This window comes from Strongylocentrotus purpuratus, unplaced genomic scaffold, assembly GCF_000002235.5.
Source record: "Strongylocentrotus purpuratus isolate Spur 01 unplaced genomic scaffold, Spur_5.0 spur5_contig_863, whole genome shotgun sequence".
NCBI lineage: Eukaryota > Metazoa > Echinodermata > Echinoidea > Camarodonta > Strongylocentrotidae > Strongylocentrotus > Strongylocentrotus purpuratus.
Window position 1 is genome coordinate 1,294,612 of NW_022145572.1, and position 22,326 is coordinate 1,316,937.

General features: G+C 37.2%; 1 protein-coding gene across 1 annotated transcript; it reads right to left on the minus strand.

Annotated features, from left to right (window-relative positions):
• Positions 1–1,150: 1,150 nt before the first annotated feature.
• Positions 1,151–16,453, minus strand: LOC115919229 (organic cation transporter protein-like; the record flags this gene model as incomplete). Its single annotated transcript, XM_030972506.1, has 10 exons — positions 16,200–16,453; positions 10,129–10,401; positions 9,439–9,542; positions 9,049–9,203; positions 7,308–7,476; positions 6,199–6,337; positions 5,273–5,364; positions 4,465–4,679; positions 3,820–3,928; positions 1,151–1,319 (listed from the first exon to the last, which is right to left on the minus strand). Coding segments are annotated over exons 1-10 (1,578 nt in total), but the record flags the coding sequence as incomplete, so codon positions are not given.
• Between the last annotated feature and the right edge of the window lie 5,873 nt (positions 16,454–22,326).

Genomic DNA, 22,326 nt, shown 5'->3' on the forward strand with positions numbered 1-22,326 from the left:
AACCAATTATCATTACAAAAATTTTGCTCGCTCGCTACGCTCGCTCGCCAAAATAGAAATAACACCGCTTTTAATAATCACGTCCCTGACATGGAACAATGAACCCAAGTTTATATATACCATATTTTCCCTATAAAAGAGAAGTGATTTTTTTTTGCTCGCTCGCTACGCTCGCTCGCCAAAATAGAAATAACACCACTTTTAATAATCACGTCCCTGACATGGAACAATGAACCCAAGTGTATATATACCATATTTTCCCTATAAAAGAGAAGTGATTTTTTTTGCTCGCTCGCTACGCTCGCTCGCCAAAATATAAATAACACCGCTTTTAATAATCACGTCCCTGACATGGAACAATGAACCCAAGTTTTATGTACCATATTTTCCCTATAAAAGAGAAGTGATTTTTTTTTTTCGCTCGCTACGCTCGCTAGCTCGTGGAATTATGTGCCCACCACTATCTGCTACAATATCATTAAAAAGAGAAATGTAGGGGGTTGCCTGCCCGCCAAAATGGGATTGACATTGCCTTAAACACGATTGTGCCCACCCCCTACCTGCAACAATGAAACAAATTTTATATAGCAATTCATTGAGAGAAAGATGTATTTTCGCTCGCTAGCTAAAATGGGTATAAAATCACCCTAAACACAATATTGTTCCCGCGCCCTGCATGGGACAATTGAACCAAGTTTAAGTGGCAAATCTTAAAAAAGAAGTGATTTTTTTCTTGCTCGCTACACTCGTTTGCAAAAAAATTAAATTAACGTCGCTAACAAGTGAATGTTCCCACCCCAACTTGCAACAATACCAGTTTATATACCAAACGTTACTTAAAGATTTTGTTTTGCTCGCTCGCTCGCCAGAAGTGAAAATTAGCATCGCCTTTTTTGTTTGTTTCGGTCGCTTGCCCCCCCCCCCCTGACGGAGTATCCCAGGTACGCCACTGGGTTGGGGATAGGGAGGCTAGAGGAAGTAGAGGGAGGGAGAACTGAGATGGAGGGTAGGAGGAGTCAATGAAGCATGCAGGCAGGAGAGAAAGACAGAGAGTGAGAAAGGGGTGTGTGAATAGATTAGCTAGAACAATAGTTTACATACATTCCATAATTTTCGCCTTCTTCGATCGTTTCGGGGAGCTTCTGGCAATCTGGCCTAATGTTTCGGGGAGGAAGAGAGTCAGGAGGCCAGCGATCACTGTGACGGACCCATAGATGACGAGGGGTAGTGGAGTCCAAATCCAGGCCAGTGTGAGTATAAGGGGCGCCATGATGCCGGAGATACGTGCAAACATCGAGCAGGTTCCCATGGCCACGCTCCTATGTTTCACAAGGAAATGATTTCATAAAACATGAACAGACTTATGTCATCATATTTTTGAAGTCGCCCAATATTCATGAAGTTTCCAAATGATTCGAAAAGATAAGTGACTTGAAACCATTTTGAATGTCGAAATTGCCCTTTTGAACTTCAATTGCTCAAACATCCGATAACAAATTTGAAAGCTTTTTTTTCTCCATTCTACCGTAACTCAAGAGTCTTAACCCTAAAAAGGCCCGGCTATTTGAGGTCTTAATACGGCCGGGGGGAGGGGGCATTATGGCCCCCCTTAAGATCTCGGCCGTGAAACGGCCGATCTCTGCCAAAGTTTGCACGCATGGCAAGTGTATAGGATACTATGATAATTTCAATTTTTTGAAAAATTTACTCATTTGCATATTTATGGTAATTTATGCAAATAAGGTCATAAATCACAATTTGACCTATAAATCATATATTATTCATATTTAAGCATTCTTTTTCACCACATATATTCATTAGACCATTTGAAATGATAATACGACAAAAAAAATTGGAAGAGCCAGCTTATTCCTTATGTTATCTTTTGTTTTGAGAAGATATCTGGACTGTATTTCATTGTTTTTTTAACTTATGTACTGTATTGTGTTTGTTGTTTAATTTCATTTTTTACTACAATTCAACTATTTTGACCCCTACTACACTTTAAACATGACCCAATTACCAATGTTTTATCTATTTTTAGGAAAAATGACATTTCCATATTTAAAGTTTTGTACACAAATCACAAAAATTAGCGATTTTCTGGCTGACATGCAAAGACAAAATGTCACGTGACCTTGTAACTGTAGGTCCGATTTTCATTATTTTTTTTAAAGATGCGCAAGGCTCGAAAGAAAAAAGTCAGTGAGCGGCGGAGCGTCATCCATGTGCGTTCTCGAACAATCAGAAAAATCGTGGAGGGAGGGCCATTATGGCCCCCCCCCCCGGCATTATTAGGGTTAATGGTATCACATTATTGCAAATGCGGCGCGCTCGGTGGGAAGGGGGCAGAGGGAAGGGCACAGTGCCCCCACTTTTTCAAGTTCCCCAAAAGTGCTCCTTTTTACATAGGAAAAGTGCCCCTTTAACTTTGTAAGAAGCGCCCCTTTTTATATAAAAAGTGCCCCTTTACTTTGATAAGTGCCCCTATTAATTTAAAAAAAGTGTCCCTATTAATTTTTAAAAGTGCTCCTTCCCTTTCCACCTCTGATATGTGCCCCTTTTATTTTTAACACAAACCTCTTTTCCATGACAAGTTCCCAGTTTCCTTTGTAATATGTGTCCATTTTCCATTCTAATAAGTGCCCTTTTTAATCTCTAGTAAGTGTCCCTTTTTCGGGTACGAGAAGCGCCCCTTTTCACTTTTGTTTCATGTCTCGTAATTGATCCTATTCAATTATGAGAGATACTCGTTTTATTGTGACAATTGCCCCTTTTTCTAATGATAAATGTTCTTTTCATCTCTAATAACAGTCCTGTTTATTTTGACACGTGCCCCTTTTTCATTCTCATAAGTGCCTCTTTTCATATATGGTCAGTGCCCCTTTTCAGATGCGATAAGTGCCCCTTTTCACCTCTGATAATTATCCTTTTTTACTTTGACACGTGCTCCTTTTATTTCTATAAGTGTCTTATCCCTTCGATAAGTGTCCCCTTTTCCTCACGTGCCCCTAATTTCAAGCGACTATTAAAGAGCAATATCCCCTATGCTCGCTCACATTTATAGATGTTATAATTATGTTACTTATCAAAGGTGTTTTCAGTCTGCTGTTATGAGAATGTGCTTATTTATAACCCGATGAGGATTAGGGTTTTCCTCTTTATAAGATGTAGTTTTTGAACTGCGACCTAAGAAATCCTAATTTGTTTCCTCGCTCACTGTGCTCGCTCGCAAATGATTTTTTTTCGACCATCACGCCTAACTGCAAGATATGATGCTTAAGTAATATTTTATACGATGTATAAAGAGAAACAAAATAATATTGAAACCATCCCTGATAATGTAATCAAATTATGAGGTGTATATACCAATGTCTAAACAATTGTATATTTTCGCTTTGAGATTCGTTTTTTAGGTACCCTTTTTTCTCCAGAAAGTGCTCTTTTTCTATGGTGCCCCCCCCCCCTCACTTTGGAAGTCGCTCCGCCGCCTCTGCATTATTGTCTTATTGTTTGTTGCAAATGCGTGGTGTTCTAGGCACCCCTTTTACCTAATTATTTCTTTGAGTCGTAAATAATTTTGGATAAAAGTTTGACTGGAATGGTTTTGCTTAGTATACTTATGTATTATTATCTATTATCTATCATTTGTTTCATTAAATTATTCATTGATTTAATTATTCATTCATCTTTTTAAAATTCAATGTTCGATATTTATATATTTTTTTTAATTTCTAAAGCTGATGCTATTTATATCTTAACCGTGTCAACGAAATTAATTGAGTACACTATTATGAAAACCGTGTACACAAGCTTTACCTGATTTTGGTTGGGTACAGCTCAGCGGTGTACAAATACAGGATGGTGAAAGATGCCGAAATTCCAAATTTACCAATCATTGCAACTGATGTGAGTGCTGCTCCGCGTGCTATGAACATTATTAAGAGAAAGAAAGAAGACAACAGAAAAAATGAATAGAAATAAAAAAATACGTTGTTGAAAGTGATCGCTGATAGGGGAATTGACAGACTTTTGTTCAAGTCCTGATAAATGGGTGGATGGAAAAACGTTGCTAAATGATGTTGCCATCTTTTTTGCAGTTTTAATGTTCAAATAGTGCATACTTATGGGAAAGGGGCGTTCACGTTAACTTTTGATTATCTATTTTTTGTTTGTCAACTGCAATAGCATACATGCACAATAAGCTGTCCCTATTTTTTAAATACATGAGCTGCCACAGTTTTCACTATTGCTTTGATCGATTTAGATTTGTTGAGGGTAGAGGGAGGGGGAAAAAAGAGATAGAGAGGCAAAGAGAGAGAGAGAGACAGACAGACAGAGGTAGGGAGAGAGAGAGAGAGAGAGAGAGAAAGAAATGGGTAGGGATGGGTAAGGAGGAGAGGAGAAGAATGGGTGTCAGAACCTCAAGCAACAGTTCCATCCTTTAAAATTTTATTATCTTACGTATGAAAGTTGTAAAGAGGCAAGCGAAACCGCCGACCAACATGCACGCACTGAGACTAATCCTTCGTCCAATAAACTTGATCTCTACGTCGAACACAGCGAGAAGGAAAGCGGGGATTTCGATGGCTCCTGACACTGCGAAGGCGACGTAGTCGTTGACACCGAGGTTGGAGGTGTTTATTGATAGTCCGTGGTACACCATGGCATTCACCATCCTGATGAAATATAAAACAACAAAGAAGAATAATAATATGAAAGCCACAAAGTAGCCAGTGTCCATGTTTATTGCATCATAAATTACTGCCACCAGATTTATAGGTTAAATTACAAATTAATGTGTTTACAGGTCTCTCAGATAGCGCAATTGGTTGCTCCACCGGAAAACATGCCAGGTTGCCCTCATATCTGGAGGGCGAGGGAAGTCTTTATGGCGATATATTCTGGACACAGTGCCTAACATAAGACCTGTCGGTCGTTTAAGTGATGTCTAAACACAGAATTGATATAGAACGATATGACAGAATATCCTCATTTTCGAGTCGAGGTAGCCGGAAATATCATTTGATATCATACCATATAAAGGCCTATATTTCTTATGCAGCTTTAAATGCAATCGTAGCTTGCAACTGTATTGAAATATTAACAACAAGTGTAATAATAATTACAATATTAATAATGATTATAATATGATAATAATTAACAAAATATATAATAATAATCATAATTATAATTATAATAACATTTCCATATAAATATTTTTAATCTTATGCTAACTCGTTATTAGAAGTTTAAATTTAATAGAACACACCAGTTAAAGATAAGAATGATGGTAGTTAGTCTCACTCGAGGCAGGCAGAATAGATTTATTCCTGTAGCTCGTTTCTCCTTCGGTGCGGCCTCCTATACGAATAGGTATAGTAATAATAATAATAATAATAAAAATAACAATAATACTTATAATATTAACAATAATTATAATGTGCTTAATATTGATTACAGTAATAATAATGATTACAATAATGGTGATAACAATAATAATACTTGTAATCATAATTAAAATGATAATAATAATTATGATAATCATGATTTAAATGATTATACTGAAAAGAATAATGAACACGTTTCCTAAATGTTACAGAGCATTAAACTGTCCAACTGAAAACTAATTTGAATCTGTCATGTCTGTGATGATTGAGTCAGAGAAACTGACTAAAAGCTGTTCTAAGTATATTATGAAGCAGATTTTATGTTAGGACAAACGGAGTTTTTAAAAAACTTTTAAAAAGGTTTCTGGGAATTGGTTTTTCTTTGTCCTTACCACAAAATTAGCAGGTATCCCTTTTTTCATCGGAGGCGGTGGTGAGGAGGGGTGGGCAGAGGGAGTGAGGAAGGTGAGGGGGAGGGGAGGGGAGCCGTTATGAAAAATACAATATTTTTTTGTCGTCTTAATTTTCACTTCACTTCAAGTTAGCACCCACACACACAAACCCCTAAAACGTGTCTACAGCACGGTGAGCCTTCAAAGTCTTTTCATCTTCTCCTCCTACTCTACTCTACTTATGTTCCTCCTTCTCCTGCTCATCCTGCTCCTGCTCCTACTTCTCCCCTCACCCTCTTGCTCCTTCCTTGCCCTCCTATCTAAAAATATCTAGAAAGGATCCCTAACCCTGTTTATTGTTTTCTGGATATGCCTTTGTGGGGGGGGGGGTCTCTTTCGGTATTCTACGTACTAACTTGTTCTTTCCTGAAATCACTGCTGAAGAATGGACTTGAAAGTGGCTTGTTGTTAGAGTTGGCAATCTTCACTAGAGTCTTCTCCGCCTTGTCATACTTTCCCATCGATATTTGCCAGCGCACCGACTCAGGAAGAAAGCTGGCAGGAGAACACAAACCAACAAATAGATTTGTGAGATGAAGGTACAGAAGTTTAGTTCCCTGACTAAGTAGCACAAGGTACGAGGTTTGAAAACCTGTCACGGCATTTCTGTCCTCTGGAAAGACATTAATCAATAAATCCCACTCTCCACCCAGGAGAAGTAAAATGGGTACCAGTTGGGAAGACATTTTCAAGTTCTGGCGCGCCTTAACATGGTAGCCGTCCTAATAAACTTTTCGCAGCTCTTTCAGTCCATATGATAAAACGTTCATTCAATCTGACGCAAACAACATTTTTGTCGGAAACTGTCAGTAAAGAGTACACTTCAAAGGTTCAATCATTCGATTTCGAGTATCGAATATAGGATTTGAACACTGCCATCATTAAAATTAATTCCGTCTACTGCGTGTGCCAATATCTATTCAAATTCGTCGGCAATTGCCGAAAGGTGGACATTCAAATTCGCGAATGGGCAGTCAATTCATAACATGTTAATTCGAATTAACCTGGATGCTGTTGAGTCCAAGTGCATGTGAACATTACAAATACTATAATCATGACATTATAACACTTAATTGAAAAATACACTTTGAATTTAAAAAAAGGGAATCATTAGAAACCTTGGACTGATCAGATCTGAATAAACGAAATGCTACATATGTTTCTCCTTAATGAATTTGAATTTTCGAATGGAATCTTTCTTTTGAATGCCTTTTGTGCTCCTAGCTAGTTTACAAAAAGTGAATGAAAGGTGTTTCAAACCGCTAATGACAGTGAAATGTTTAAGTTCCTGTGTTTATATTTAATCTAATCGTCGGCACAAACAAAAAGAGATTAATGCTTTTCTTCAAACCATGTTAAACGATGATGAGTCTCATGAGATGCAGTCGTCTACATACAACCGAAGTAGACACCACATTACAGATTTAGAGATATAAAAGAGTAATGATTCTATAAATTCTCTTACAACATCAAGCCAATGTAGATAAGTGCCGGGGAGACGCAAATCAGTTCTAAAGTCCTCCAGTATGGTACGAAGTAGGCAATGCCCGCGAGGCAAATGTAGCCGAGAGCATAAGGGATAGATAAGATAATACCGGTGATGTTACGTTTCGATGGCCCGACGAACTCGATTCCTAGAGAATAGAGGAAGAAAAATATGGAAATAATATATTAGGAGCTTTGTACCATAATGCCATCTCTTCATCGCCTTGCCTGATGAACTAAAATTTGTATTTCTGAAACTCGGTATTGGGTTATTTATGTTTAATTGTTTGAGTGTTGAATATAAATTCTGAAAACGATAATCTTATTCTTTCTAGACAATAGCTTTCGGCACAAGATCAACAAGCCCTCATCACCATATCCTAAACTAACAGCTATCTACTCATCAGCAGACAATATAAACATTCACCATGTTTAAAGTCTGAGGGGAGAGAAGGTCACGGCGAGAAGTAGTTAAAGAATAGAATAATAAAATAAAATGATAAAAGGACAAGAGTGTGTGTGTGTGAGAGAGAGAGAGAGAGACAGAGAGAGAGACAGAGAGAGAAAGTTAGGTGAAGAATATTCATTATTTGTCTCCAAGTCTACCACTACTGATATTCCTGTATTTGATTTGATCAAACTAAATACATCCATATTTAGGTTTAAATTTCATGAAAATCTTATACCATCTTTCTTGTTAAAATGTTCCAAACAAATTCTTCTATTCACAAATACCCCTCTCGTCAAAGTCAAAACTTACATCACCCACTTTTTCGTTCAATTTCATTTTATAACATTTATATCGTTTGTTTGGGTACGCAAATGAAATTCATTGAATCATGACCTAAGATCCAGTTCTACAATTAACAGGTTTAAATCGATGTACAAAATAGGTATTTTATCAACGAATGTGTCCATGGTTGAGTATAGGTACTTCTCTTTCGATTTGTTTCTTCTACTTTTATTTCTTTCCTTCGCTCCTTTCTATTCTTTCTGCGATACCTTCTTTAAAATGTGTGCGTGTGTGTGTTGGTGTGTACTATGTTTGTGGTTGTTTGACGCAAGTCTTTTACTTTGTATTATTTATGTTCATTATCTTGTTCTTTTATTTTGGTTGTTACAGGGCTCCAATAACAAGCATAGTTCTGCTTCATAGTGATCCTTACCATTAGTATTGTATATTTTAATTGTAAATTGTTTTATAAAGGTCGGCTAAAGATTTGATTGAATAAGTCTGAATAGAAAAGTGAGTAATACACATATAAATAGGACAGAAAAGAAATGGTAGAGAGGAAATAGTAGTAGTAGTAGTTATTTTCAGTTTGATTAAAAACAAACATACAATACAAGTATATTCATAAGTATGAAGGAAACGGCTGGATAACCCAGACTCAGCTGTTCCAGGCACAACATCACTGGTCTGACACGAGGTCCAGAAAGCATATACAAACATATCAAACATGACTAATAATTTGTTACTAAAGTAAAGGATATAAAGAAGGTATAACACAAAGTTATGAATGCGTAAAATCTACAAAAATGGTAGTTGTATGAAAGGACTGCAAAAGTCAAATAGGGATAGAGTGAGAGAGGAATAGAGGCGGAGGGAAGGAACGGGGGAGAAAAGGAGAGAGAAAGAGAGAGAGAGAGAGGAGTGGAGATGGAGAGGGGAGAAAGGGGAGTGGGTGAGATGGGGTACCACATTGTTCTTAATCTCTTACCTACAATGAAGGCAATGATGTAGATAGAGACAGCAGCGTATCCCTGGAAGAACCGCAGGAAAGTGAAGACCCACCAGTTGGGTGAGAATGCTATAGCTGTACCCGCGATAAGCCGGACAAACATCATTGCCATTAGTATCCACCATCGTCCAACCCTTCAAACATACATAAGATAAAGCAAAAATCATCATGATCACAACTTGTGATCACATATTTTAGGCAAACGTGCCGCTAGGAATGATATGTACATGTAGGCTAATTTCAGTCAGAAAGTACCAATGAAGTATTTTGTGGGGTGGCTTTCCACCACGAAAACCCCGAAACCAAACCACAACAGAATAAACAATGAAGGACGACCTCCCCCGCCTTTAAACCGCTTTGCTTACTTACATATCTCCCAATGTTCCGTTGATTATTGAGCCAGCTAGGTAACCGCCGTAGTAAGCCGACTGGGGTATTTGAGTCTGATCTTCCATTCCACATACCAGGTCAAACTGAAGCAAATGTAACATCATATGTATAATGAGTAAATTAATGAGTAATTTTATGTACATAAAACACAACGAACCGATGTCCATTGCACACGAGGCGTCTTTTTACTAATGCCTTGGTCACAAATACCATTACGAACTGCTACGAACGCCTTACGAACGATATTCAGACCATTTCGTAAGATCTTCTTTAGAAGGCCGTACGAAACCAGTGTTCGTAGACCGTTCGTAAGTTCGCAGACTGGTCGATGGTCTTATCCAATATTTTTGTCAACCTCATCTGCATTGTCAAGATCACCATCATACACATTTGTATTTTAAAATTACTTATCCATTTCTGCTTAATAGTATTGTCTGTTTACCATTTCTTTGTTTTAAATAACAATTTATACATATATGTATTTGCTTATTTATGATTCATTGTCAGAAAATTATTTATTATTCTTAATATTATTATTGTTATCGAAAAACCTAATACATGGATGCAGAAGAAAATAAATTTCATAAAAAATCAAAATCAACCCCCTCTCTTATATTCAGTATGCCACGTGAGCGCGTTTGGGTATATATAATTGGGGAAATAGCTTACATCTGTGATTATGGACGATTTGTATTGACTTTTTTCGTACACCCATCCACTGTCGCATTCAATGACTTGTGATGTCGGCAAGCCGGGGTCGTGGACCGGGTCGATTTCCGGACTGAAAGCCTCCCCAGACACGTTGTATTTCACGCATTGCTCATAGACGAGTTGGTGGTCGTTCGTGTAGTTGGCAGGGATGCTTGCGTTCTTCATGGCGAGCATGCATGTTTGTTCGCTGAGACCGGCCGCGCTGCAGTTGAAATTGTCCCATTGCGGCACCTGGCACCGAATGAGAGGTTTATTCAGTAATTTCGAGGAAAAGATTCAACCACAAAATAGGTCGAAACAAACAAACAAACCAATATATAAATAAACAAATCAATAAACAATATCGACGGTAGGATTCAGGGGTTATACAAGACGATGTAAGCTAGCGTGCATATAGCATGTTTATAGATGTAATAGTACTGCAATGCCCTACCACAGGTACACCCAACGTAATTTCTTATCAATTATTTTCTGCTTCTTTCATTCGTTTTCGTTCTTTTCCCCTTTCTTTTGCTTTAAGCCTAATTTATTCATGTTCCATTATCTATATGTGTGTATATGTTATACAAACGTATTTTTTATTTTATACATATATAACGAGCAGTGGCGTATGCAGGATTTTTACAAGGAGAGTGTTTGTAAATTGAAAATTGCGCCGACCGATATTTGCTCGGGGGGGGGGGGGATATTGAACAATAATTTGTTTTTTCCTTTTTTGCCCCCCCCCCGCCAAAAAAAAAAAAAAAATGAAAATCGCACCGACCAATATTTAGCTATTTAGCTGAGTGTCTGTGTGTGTGTGTGTGTGTGGGGGGGGGGGGGTTGAGCATTATTTTAACAAAATTGTTTGCCCCCTGAAATGGGAAAATCGCGTCGATCAATATTTCGCTCAGTGAGGAGGGGGGGGGGGGGATTTCTACTCAGCACACACATCCCCCCTTGAGCAAAAAGAAAGAAAAAAGTTGAGGGGGGGGGGGGGGGGTTAACCCCCAAAACATCCCACCCCCTGCATACGCGCCTCCACATGCACATTACAATTCAATTAAAACTGTATTGATTTAAATCCAAACAGTGTATGTATAAAGATAAACAAAAATGTAAATGATAAATGTAAGATTACGTGGTCAAAATACAATACTTAAACTTTGTATATATTTATACATACATACACATAGACAAAATTAAGGCGGAAGAAGGGGGGGGGGGGTGTAATGTGTATTTTTATGTTGATTCATTATTTTTCAGTAGTTCTTTTCGTTTGTCGTACAATTCGTTTATTCCAAATATTATATTGCATTCATGTTGGTTTCATCATTGGACATCATTAGTTTAAATTTCTCATCGTCGTGTAGATTTTGAAAGTCATGTACTATATTGTTAAGTTTAGAGTAAATTTTGAATCTAAAATCTTTTAATTTTGTACATTTTGTTGGGAAGTGTATTTCATTCTCTATGTCAGTTTTACAATGGGGGCATATCCTAATTAGTTTAGAAAGGATTTCATGTTTTTGCAATATTTGATGTCAATGATTTTGCTCTTAACGTAAGCTTGTCTTACAAAGTTTTATCGGAGGAGTTTATAATGTGATGCCAGGAGCCAACGACATATTTTAATGTGATTAGTGTTGTTTAATTACATGAACATACTCCGTGGCAAAAAGGAAAAGGGCGAGGGAAAGGAAGGGCAATGGCAAAAGAGAGAGAGAGAGAGAGAGAGAGAGAGAGAGAGAGAGAGTGGGGGGGGGGGGGGGGGGGTAGCCTATGGCCCGGAATCAAATTCAGTTCTCTTTAATTTATTAGATCCGGTACTGATAATCAATATCTACCATGTGATTGCTATGTGTACGCCACATCGAATAGCACCTCATTTGTGTTTATTGTTAAAACAAACTAATATTGGACCCAGTAGATTTTAGCATGTGTTTGATTTTGTTATTGAAAACAAGATCAAACATATTATCATAATTTACAGAGTGCAACCAAACAATTCTTAACAGAATTTCTTCCAGGAAGCCTAACAATATAAGCTGTTTTTTATTCAAAGAGCATCGTAGAGACGATAAATAAATAAGAATAATATTAAATACAACGTCGTTAAAGGGATAGTTGAGTTCTGTTGCAGAGGTCGTTACTCAAAAATATTTTTGTGTGTGAGAAAATGAAAAAATGAGTTTAAAATTTGAAAGAACATACAATTTAAATGACAAAATCATATTTGTATGATCAAAATCAGTTGAAATATCCATAAATATAACGATTTATAATACTTGTGTACTACCACAAATATTGGAAAATTTGAAGAAGAAAAAAAACGTTGAAAAAACGAAATAGCGCCTTTTACGTCGTCTTTCAGCCATTGCCGATGTTGGCTTTTTTGTAGGCATTTTCGTGTAGGTTTTATTACGCACAACCAGCCGGCCCATGTTTTGTTATTTTTAATTAAATAATTAATTAACGATCACCGTATTTTTTTTAAAGTGGAGCTGTATTGGTATGATCGTATTGGCTAAATTTCACACATGTTGGGGTCTTAAATTACCTTCACATCAATTTTAGGTTCTAAAAGGGCACTAGAAACTAGAAATAGATAAGAATCAGAGCAATAACCATGCACTTTGAAGGCTTTTGCTGTCTGAAAACAGAACCCAACTATCCCTTTAAGCGTGAGACCGGTCACTTCTGTCTCTCCCCGCCAAATAATCCGAACAATCAACAGAGGGGAATCAACTGTTAAACGAATTTATCATTTGTCCTTGACAAAATATTTTATACTGCTTGTCATGTATTGAAGAGCAGCAAAGGCGAACGATTGTCAAACGATTAAGAAATCGTTGCTTGATTGCTGCGTACGCGCCAGATAACGAGCAAAGTGGTCAAAGCAAATATTTAAAGTTGGAATTGCTCCCCTGTCAAAACAAGAGACAAATTTTAAATCAATAAATACAATATCATGGGGGGTATATATAGAACGATAGTTAAAGGCATCGTTTAACAATGTTAAATCTGAGATGCACGTCCCTACATGCTACCAGTGTGTGTGATGTTGTGTAATATTGAAGCCCTTAAAATATCTCACTTCAAAATGATCAAGAAGTGCCTCAAAAAAGTAATAATCTTTGAGTGACCGGTTCTACCTTTACTCGTTTTCCCCAATAGACTGTTGTGTTATGAAAACCGTTTGGCAAACGCAAAATTTGGTTTCGATTTCCAATCATCAATATCTTGATAATCAGATAGGCGATCGGCTTCTAAAAGTCACGGAGTTCCCGACTGACCTAAAATGTTTATAATAATCATTGCAACATAAGCTAATTAATCCAGGATTTTGTTTCAGAATCTGAGACAAAGTTACCAGTAACGTTGAGATCCAATTTCATTTCATCATCACAATCCTATATTTCTCTTTTAATATGCATCTCTCTCTCTCTCTCTCTCTCTTTCAAGTTTCAAGTTTCAAGTTTCAAGTTTCAAGTTTTATTTATCTTTCTATCATAACACACTTTACAAATATGACATGAATATAACAAGTTTACAGAATATGGCGTTACAAAAGAAAGATGAGGTGACCTTGGTTGAAAGCAAGGCTTGTGGATTTAAGGTCCCTCATGAGTAGCTTATGAATAAAAAAACAAAACTCGTCAGATAAGAATAATGTATACATTTAAGTGCTGACAAACTAAACTAACTAAACAACTGATAAAATATAAACATAAATAAGTATAATAAAATAAAATCTACTGACTACTAAATAATGGCTATAAACGAAAGAAACAGGAAAATACAACGAGCAACAGGACTGAAACACAGACAAAAAAAAAAAAGACAGACAGATAATAATAATAATAATATGGTTATTTATATAGATGAATAGATGTGAGAGATGGGACTAGAATTATGCTGACCTATATAGTATTATCTTTCTATATTATTACTGATTCATTTCACTACCGGTCTCATGGTATAAAATAAGCAGGTAACCAATGACCTTCTTGTTAGCAAGGATGTGTAAGAAAGGAGCGGAAACTCTTGTAATTTATTCAAACGCATTCGTGAGTTCTAAAGCGTCACAATGGGATGGGTAACATTCCACTTGGGTTTGAAGTTCCATGCTCCGAGCAACGCTTCCACTGTGGGAAATTTAGGAGGTCAGGCACCAGTTTCACTTTTACCACAAAATATTAAATTACCGGCAGAATTTCAGTGTAATTTATAAACTTTATATGAGGATTGTATTGAGGATAGTGCATCAAATAACTTTTCAAACTTAGTACTCCATCCTTCCTATAATTTGTGTGCCAGAGTTAGTAAGAGAAAAATCAGATCCTGACAAAAACTCAATATTTTAGGATAATGCGCTGATTTGTGCATGTCTAAATTTCCCGTTATTTAATCCATGATTTACAATCTTCGACAACATTAAAGATAAAGTTGAGTTATGGTCATGCGATTGCATTGAGAAAGAAACGGTGTGGAACCGACCAGAAAAGGTTGATCATCTAGCATATAAGAATTTGTGTGTATTGCAAGGTTCTGGTATCATCAAAATGATAAGAAATTTGGCCAAGTCTTGGTAAAGTTACAAATACTTGCACAGAAAGATGTATATGGGACTACACGAACACGTGGCGTAAAAAACCGGCCCCCCGATTTTTACGATGTTACATGCATATTTAGAATATGAAGGCATTTGAAGAGACATGCTTTTCAGGGAACATGTCTTAACTAATGTTCTTCCACGCTTGCATAATAAGAAAGAGTAATGCTCACAAATTATTTTTCACCTCTTCCCAGAACTCAACCTTCTCTTTAAGTTTGCTAATGCGTGTTTTCGCGTTTTTTGTTGTTGTATTCTTGCAGTTGGAAAAATGATGAAACTACACAAGTTTGTGTTCGCTTGTTCCCCGGCATCTGGGTCTAGCTGGCAAGATCGGAAAGGGAGTTAGGGTTGCAATTGGATTTAGGCTTAGGCTTAGGGTGTAATGAAGTGCTCGATACTCGATTCGGTCCGGGGTTTAGTCCAGAATTGGTCCAGATTTGGTCCTTGTCTGACAAGAAAGGTCAAACATCATGCGAGTTAGGGTTGCATTTGGATTTAAGGCGTAGGCTTAGTGTTTCATGAAGTACCCGGCAGGGGCAGACCCAGCAGTCGGGGGCGCCCAATTATTGAGAAGATATTATTATTATTTAGCGGCGCGTTTGTGCGGACAGGGGGAGTCTGAGGGGGGATGTGCCCCTGAAAAGCTGGAAAAAAGGAGAATTTCCATGTGCCGGATTTGGTGTATACTTTTTGTCAGGATATCATTCTAAATCTGTGACTTCTTCCTGCATAAAATTATGATAATCCTTGGATTTCTAGGAGGAAAAGACTGTAAACACAAGAAGCGCGACCATGTGTGCAGTCCGTATGGATAAAGTACGCCAGTGTAACAAAAAGTCTTTAGGACACTGGTATTCGTGACACCGGTACTTCGTAATGTAAGTGTTTAATATTGATACATGTATATCTAAACAAAATATTGATTCCCTCAACAAGATATAACTTTTATCTGTTTTTATTTCATTTCTAAACAAGATTAGTATTAGCAACAATGTTGACAACCACATATGACATGGTACAGTTTCCTAAAACCTCAAGTATCAATTGATTGTCAATACCAGTCAATAGAAGGCTAGTTAAGCAGTTGGGATATACCCCAGAATGTCATTATGATACTTTGTACAGAGTAAGGTGCATGAATGTATTTTGATACCGTTCAGTGATAAAACTCACACTATCTCCAATTTTATACAACAAAAGGTTGTATTGGGAACCACTTCTATCTCTACGGATACGGTGCAGTGGGAGAGCCCCAGGAATTCTTGAATTTTTAAACATTTAGGACATTCAAAATATGTGCATGATTATGGGCAGGATACAAGTGGCTGGATGCCCACATTTGTTGACAAATCACATAGTACAGAAGAAGTACTTATCAATTGCAATCAGCACTCCAAGTTCGGTGAACTTAAGAATCAACATCAAGACTCACCGCACACCAGTGGTCCACTGATGCCCCCATGAAAACGGCGACCATTGACTGCCATGAAGCGGTAAAACAAATCATACAGACAATGGCAAAAACCCTCTTCTGATAAGGCCCGAACTCGCCGATCTGCACCAAAATATCATCCAGTCTGATCATGATTGACGATGGGGTTTAATTTAGTAAAAAAAACAAAACGCAAATTGGTCTTCAAGGTAGACATTTAATTTCAAAGGAGAACCCGGTATATAAAGTGCACTGAAACTGGTAACAGAGAATTGTAGGCCTAAGTATGTACGAAGTTATTGGCGAAATAAATATGACCAAGCACGTGAAGTTTCTCTATTGTGTTACTGGCAGTATTTGGGAACTATACGCCAACTAAGCCTTCTGCGTATAGTTCTGTGGTCACGGGCCACTGGCTTCATCTGACTGGTAGTTCCATTATGTGAATGAGTAAATTTCGACAAAAATATACAATCAATCAAAACAATTTTAATATCAGAAACAAGCTAACGACTAGTATATATTCATCAGCCGCTCACTCCAAAGCCGCCTGCCCACAATGGAGTGAGGACTTTGCGAGAGCGGCCGAAGTGCCAATTGAAACTCGCTATTTTGCTCATCTCCAATGTAAAAAGAGACGACATTGTGCTGGATTACTATTTTTTCTGAAAAAAGGACAGAGAAAGTGCATATTACGCTGTTATATTATACTTTTTGAAAGGTAACCCAAGTGACTCCCGGGCACCCCAACGCTGGAATGAAACGCACTTTTTTGAAAACTTCGCTTTTTCATACAAAAATGCTATTTTATTTTATGCACGCTAGTAAGATTGAGTGGGTGATACAACGTTTCCATATGATGGGGTTGCTATCAAAATATTCGCCCGAGCGACAGGATTTACATTTATATTGATAACATCAGCTTTACCATTTGTATTTTGGTACACAATTCAAACATTATAAATAAATCACGGGAGTAAACAACACTTTGTCATCCCTTTAGGAACAATAGGGACTTTTAGATTGAGTGGACGAGAACGGCGTGAACGGCCACTGATCATGCGTGTCCATGACAAGCCGTTTTAACATTTATTCCTATTGCTTGATATCAAAAATTCAATTATTGATATCAAGAAATGATTTCCTGTTGTAAAACGATGGTTATTCTTGATATCAATAAATAGGAATAAATGCTAAAACTGCTTGCCATATACACGCATGACCAGTGGACATTCACGTCGTTCTCGTCCACTCAATCTAAAAGTCCCTACTATCGATGGTCTTGTGGACCTCTTTGTGAAACCCCCGTATTTCGGTTTATTCATGTACCGTGAGAAGCGGATGACTCTTGCCTTATCCCCCGGCTCTCTCTCTCTCTCTCTCATTCTTTCTCTCTTTCCCTCTGTTTCCAGTTTCTTTTTGTCAATTATTTTCTCCTATCTCTGCTGTTTTGCGCCAAAAGGGACCACATTTGTGCTTATCATACTGGAGCTCAAAACCGGTCAAGTCTTTGCTTTTCTTGGGGCTCCACTTCACTCAGGATTGATCTATTTTGATCCATTTCTGTTTTTGTCTTCAATTGAATATAAAGAAATTACATTCAATCAGAGATAAATCTATTCGCTGATTTGTAACCTAGACTGCATTATGGTTGAATGATGACGGCTACATGCATGTTTCTTTAATGGTAAGAGAAAGTCGATTTAACAAAACCGTCTTTCTTTAGAAAAGTACAGATGGGCATCAATAAAATAAATAAACACTGAAGAGATAAATGTACTGATTAAAAAGTGCCATATTTTTATTCAAAATCATATTGAACCATGCTAAGTATAACCATAAATATATGTTATTTTGTTGATGTTAACAATTTATATAAACAGATACAATATTTCATTAGGCGTGTGTCAATAATGTCATAGTTCATCTTTATTGAACGAATCTTATGATTTTTTTAGAGGCTTTGTACATTAACCTCATGGTATTTGTTCATTGCACACTTATAAACATAAAAACATTCAGGGTCTAGCTCATGAAGCAATCTAACACTCAATGACGGTCACGTCCTGTTCCTCTTTAAATCATAGTCACATTAACATCAAACGGAGCCAATGAAATTTAAATAAACCGACGCATCTTTGACGGCCACACCCACAACAAAAAGTGAGTCACCCTTACTCAAATTGATGAGTCACTGGTTTGTCCGTACAGCGAAACACTTGAAGGATCATGTGAGTCACTATGACTCGATACAAGACTCATTTGTATCGAGTCATAGTGACTCACATGATCCTTCAAGTGTTTCGCTGTACGGACAAACCAGTGACTCATCAATTTGAGTAAGGGTGACTCACTTTTTGTTGTGGGTGCATCATGACATAGACCCCCCTACTCCCTAGGCCTATCACACACATACCATACCATGCCAGAGTCACTGTCCACATTTGCAATGGAAAATATATCCTAAAATATCACATTTTAGCGATGTAATCGGTGGTCCCGCTACCCGAATCTGAAAAATCTACTTTGTACGCACTAAATTAAGCCTTAACTTGAGATTTATTTGTCACCCATACTGTCACGAAACAATCTTGAATTAATTCGTTTTACATCAAATAACAAGGATCTAGGAGTTTCGTTGTATAAAACAATGATGCAAGATCATGCATGTTTTCATTCGACACGGCTTCGTGCGATACGGTAGAATCTATACACTATGAACATGACTGACAATGAGAGCAGACAAAATATACAGTTCCTCAGGTAGACAAAGGAACATCCCTTCACAGCTATTATGTAAAAAGGTGAATATGCATGTGACACCTGTTCTACACATTTTTACATAATAGCAGTGAAGGGATGTTCCTTTGTCTACCTGAGGAACTGTATATTTTGTCCGCTCTCATTGTCAGTCATGTTCATAGTGATAGTTAAGTTACACACAGCCTCATCAACTCGAGTGCGGATATCGTAATATGAACGCATGCATCATTTGTATAATAATCAGAAGATTCAGCCCACGAATCCAGTCATAAAAATCATCGTTTAAAACCATATGAATAATTATGCGTACCAATTTTTCACTAGCTGCAGTCAAAACTCTTCTGAATCCAAGATATAAGATGGCGACGTCGCGTCGTCGATCGGGAATTCAAATATGGCTCGAGAATGCGCATTTTGGATGACGTCACGAAAGCATGCGCGCGCATGCATACAGCCTCACTTTCAAGTTGACTCACTTTTTTCTTCTAAAATGCTCTTACGTCGATCTTGACTCATTTTTTACGACCATGTGAGTCAGTCGAAGCATTTTGCAAATGCGTCAGCTCATGATTGACACACTGGTGAATTATAAATGAGTCAATAGAGACTCATTGGTTGTTACTAATGAGTCAATTTACACCTGACTCACGAAAATTATGCTTAAATGTGTCAAATGACCCACTTTTTGTTGTGGGTGCAGTATTAATGATGTTTGGAGAATAAGTGATGACGATCCTCCTTCCTACGAAAAACAAACAAACAAATTATATTTATAAAACACATTGATTTGTAATGTTCTAGGGATTGTATGTGATTTTTAACTCAAGTTTTTTCGAACCTATTTCCAGGAATGTACCCTGCATGGATGTGGTTGCATCCTTACATAAACACACATCTACATTTTCACAAACAAAAATATATATACTCCATTATATCAAACTCTTGTTTTGCAACAGCTCCACCTACGTTTACTAGCATTGCTATTCTCCCCAGCTCGACCCTCTATACCGTGTGAGGGGGAGGGGGGGGGGGGGTGGTGGTTAAGCACTAAATTTTCTTTTGGAGGGGGGGGGGGGGCTCAACGAGGGGGGAGTGAAGATTCCTCTTCTTTCCTCAACATTTTTTTGTTGCCAGGGGAGGGGGGGGGGCATGTTTGGTTTTGCTTTTAACAAGGTAAAATTAACGTTACCATCTTTTTAAACTTGTTTTTTGGCCAGCGGGAGGGGGGGGGCATCCTCTCCCCCTAGATCCGCCCCTGCTATGAAATACACACACTCATTTCGAACATTAACTGCAATATATTTCTTGAATATTTTTTAAGAACCAAGTGCGACAATAAATTGACTAAAGGAGCAGAAGGCGACAGTCTTGGATGTAAAGGAAATGTATTAATAAAGGCGTGAAGTCAAAGCCAATTAACAACATAAATCATGGCAGCAATTAATATATAACATGTTATCGCATTTTACTAGATTGTAATACCTACATGTAAACTAAGTATAACGCAGGAATTTTTGGGGAAGCGGTGAGAAAATACCCCCAAATCATGACTTAAAATTATAATCCAGCAATTAATTGTGAAAAGTCGATTTATAGTATTCGTATGCCCCCAACAAAAATAAATAAATAAATAAATGAATAAGATTAAAAAAAAAAAAAATTGTCATACTTCTTTGAATTTGTTTGATAAATAGTGAAGAGGCGAACTTTTATAAGCTGTTGTAAAATTGTGAAGAATATCAAACAATTAATGAAAAGTGTAAAATAACGTTCATCGTGGCAAGCACGTTAAACTCACACATGCAACATATCTGTATAAACCGAAGGACATGTGCGTGTGTGTGTGTGTGTGCGGGTGTGTGTATGTGTGTGCACGAGTTTCTGTGCAAGATTGTATGAATTTAAAGGGCAATCCTACCCTTGTAAGATAGATAAGATACACATAATTACGAAAGTTTGAAATAAATCGAACCGATAATGAAAAAGTTATGAGTGTTTGAAATATGAAATCACTATAAAGTCTTTGCGAATCTCAAATTGGCAGTGTGGTCAGTAGATTATGACGTAGTCGGGGATAACTCTCCCGTTTGTCGTGTAGGAAAATATCATTACTTTCTGTTTTCTTCTTTAATTGCCTTCTCCCTTGGGGCACTACTCAAAATATGTAATGAATTTCATATTATTACAAGAAAAGACTCTCCTGAGTCATACGTTTTTGAAAACATGAACTTTTACTCAGATTGTGTTTCGGAATAAATGGGAAATTTGTCCAGCGCTACATCACAGCCCGATTCAGCCTGTTTGAAGAGCCCATACATTCTGATTAGAACTTCCAAATATTAATTGCTTTCTCATTTTGTGTCTGATATCATTCTAACTTTTACAAGTTTAATTCTTTGATTATCCGGCTTTCCTTTATAGTAGTTTGCTATCATGGCTGGATTCCCTTTAAGTAAACTACAGCCCAATAAAAAATAACTTCAGTTATTCTGAGAGATTTATTGAATTCTCTAGCCCATTAATCTACAAGATTTTCCACCAAAGTCCTAAATTGCCTTCTTCCTCGGGGCACCACCCAAAATATGTAATGGATTTCATATTATTACAGAACCTTTAAAGAAAATGGACTCTCCTGAGTCATACGTTTTTGAAAACATGACGTTTTAGTCGGATCGTGTTTCGGAATAAATGGGAAATTTGTCCAGCACAACATCACAGCCTCACTAAGCCTGTTGAAGAGCCCATACCTATAATGATTAGATCTTTCAAATATTCATTGCTTTCTCACTTTGTGTCTGATTTCATTCTTTGATTATCCGGCTTTCCTTTACAGTAATTTGCTATCAAGGCTGGATTTCCCTTTTAAGGAAACCACACCCCAAAAAATAACGTTAGTTATTCTGAGAGATTTATTAATACTCTTGCCCATTAATCTACGAGATTCCCCACCAAAGTGTATGAGAGAGGCATACAGCAAAAATAACATACAGTTTCCAAGGGTGACATGGGCATTACCATTTTTTGGATAACGTGACGTACTATATGAATTTTTTAATCAAGTATAAATGTATTCAAAATTATTGATGCTTCCTTCCTTGGTGTGTGTGGAGATGAAACATTACATTCACCTGCTATTATCCTTTGTACTACAATCGCAAGAACGCAAATTGCATAAATAAGTAGAGGCTCTTCTGGGGTGAAGGTTCCTCATAAATGAAATAGATTCGTCAACTGCTATCTTTTAGTATTTTAAATGAATTAGTTACAATTGTTCCCTAGTAATATATTTTCACCCAATATAAGTTTTATATTGTCAGGTATGATTTTTCCACATTAAAAAGTAATTGATTTAAAGTCTTGATAA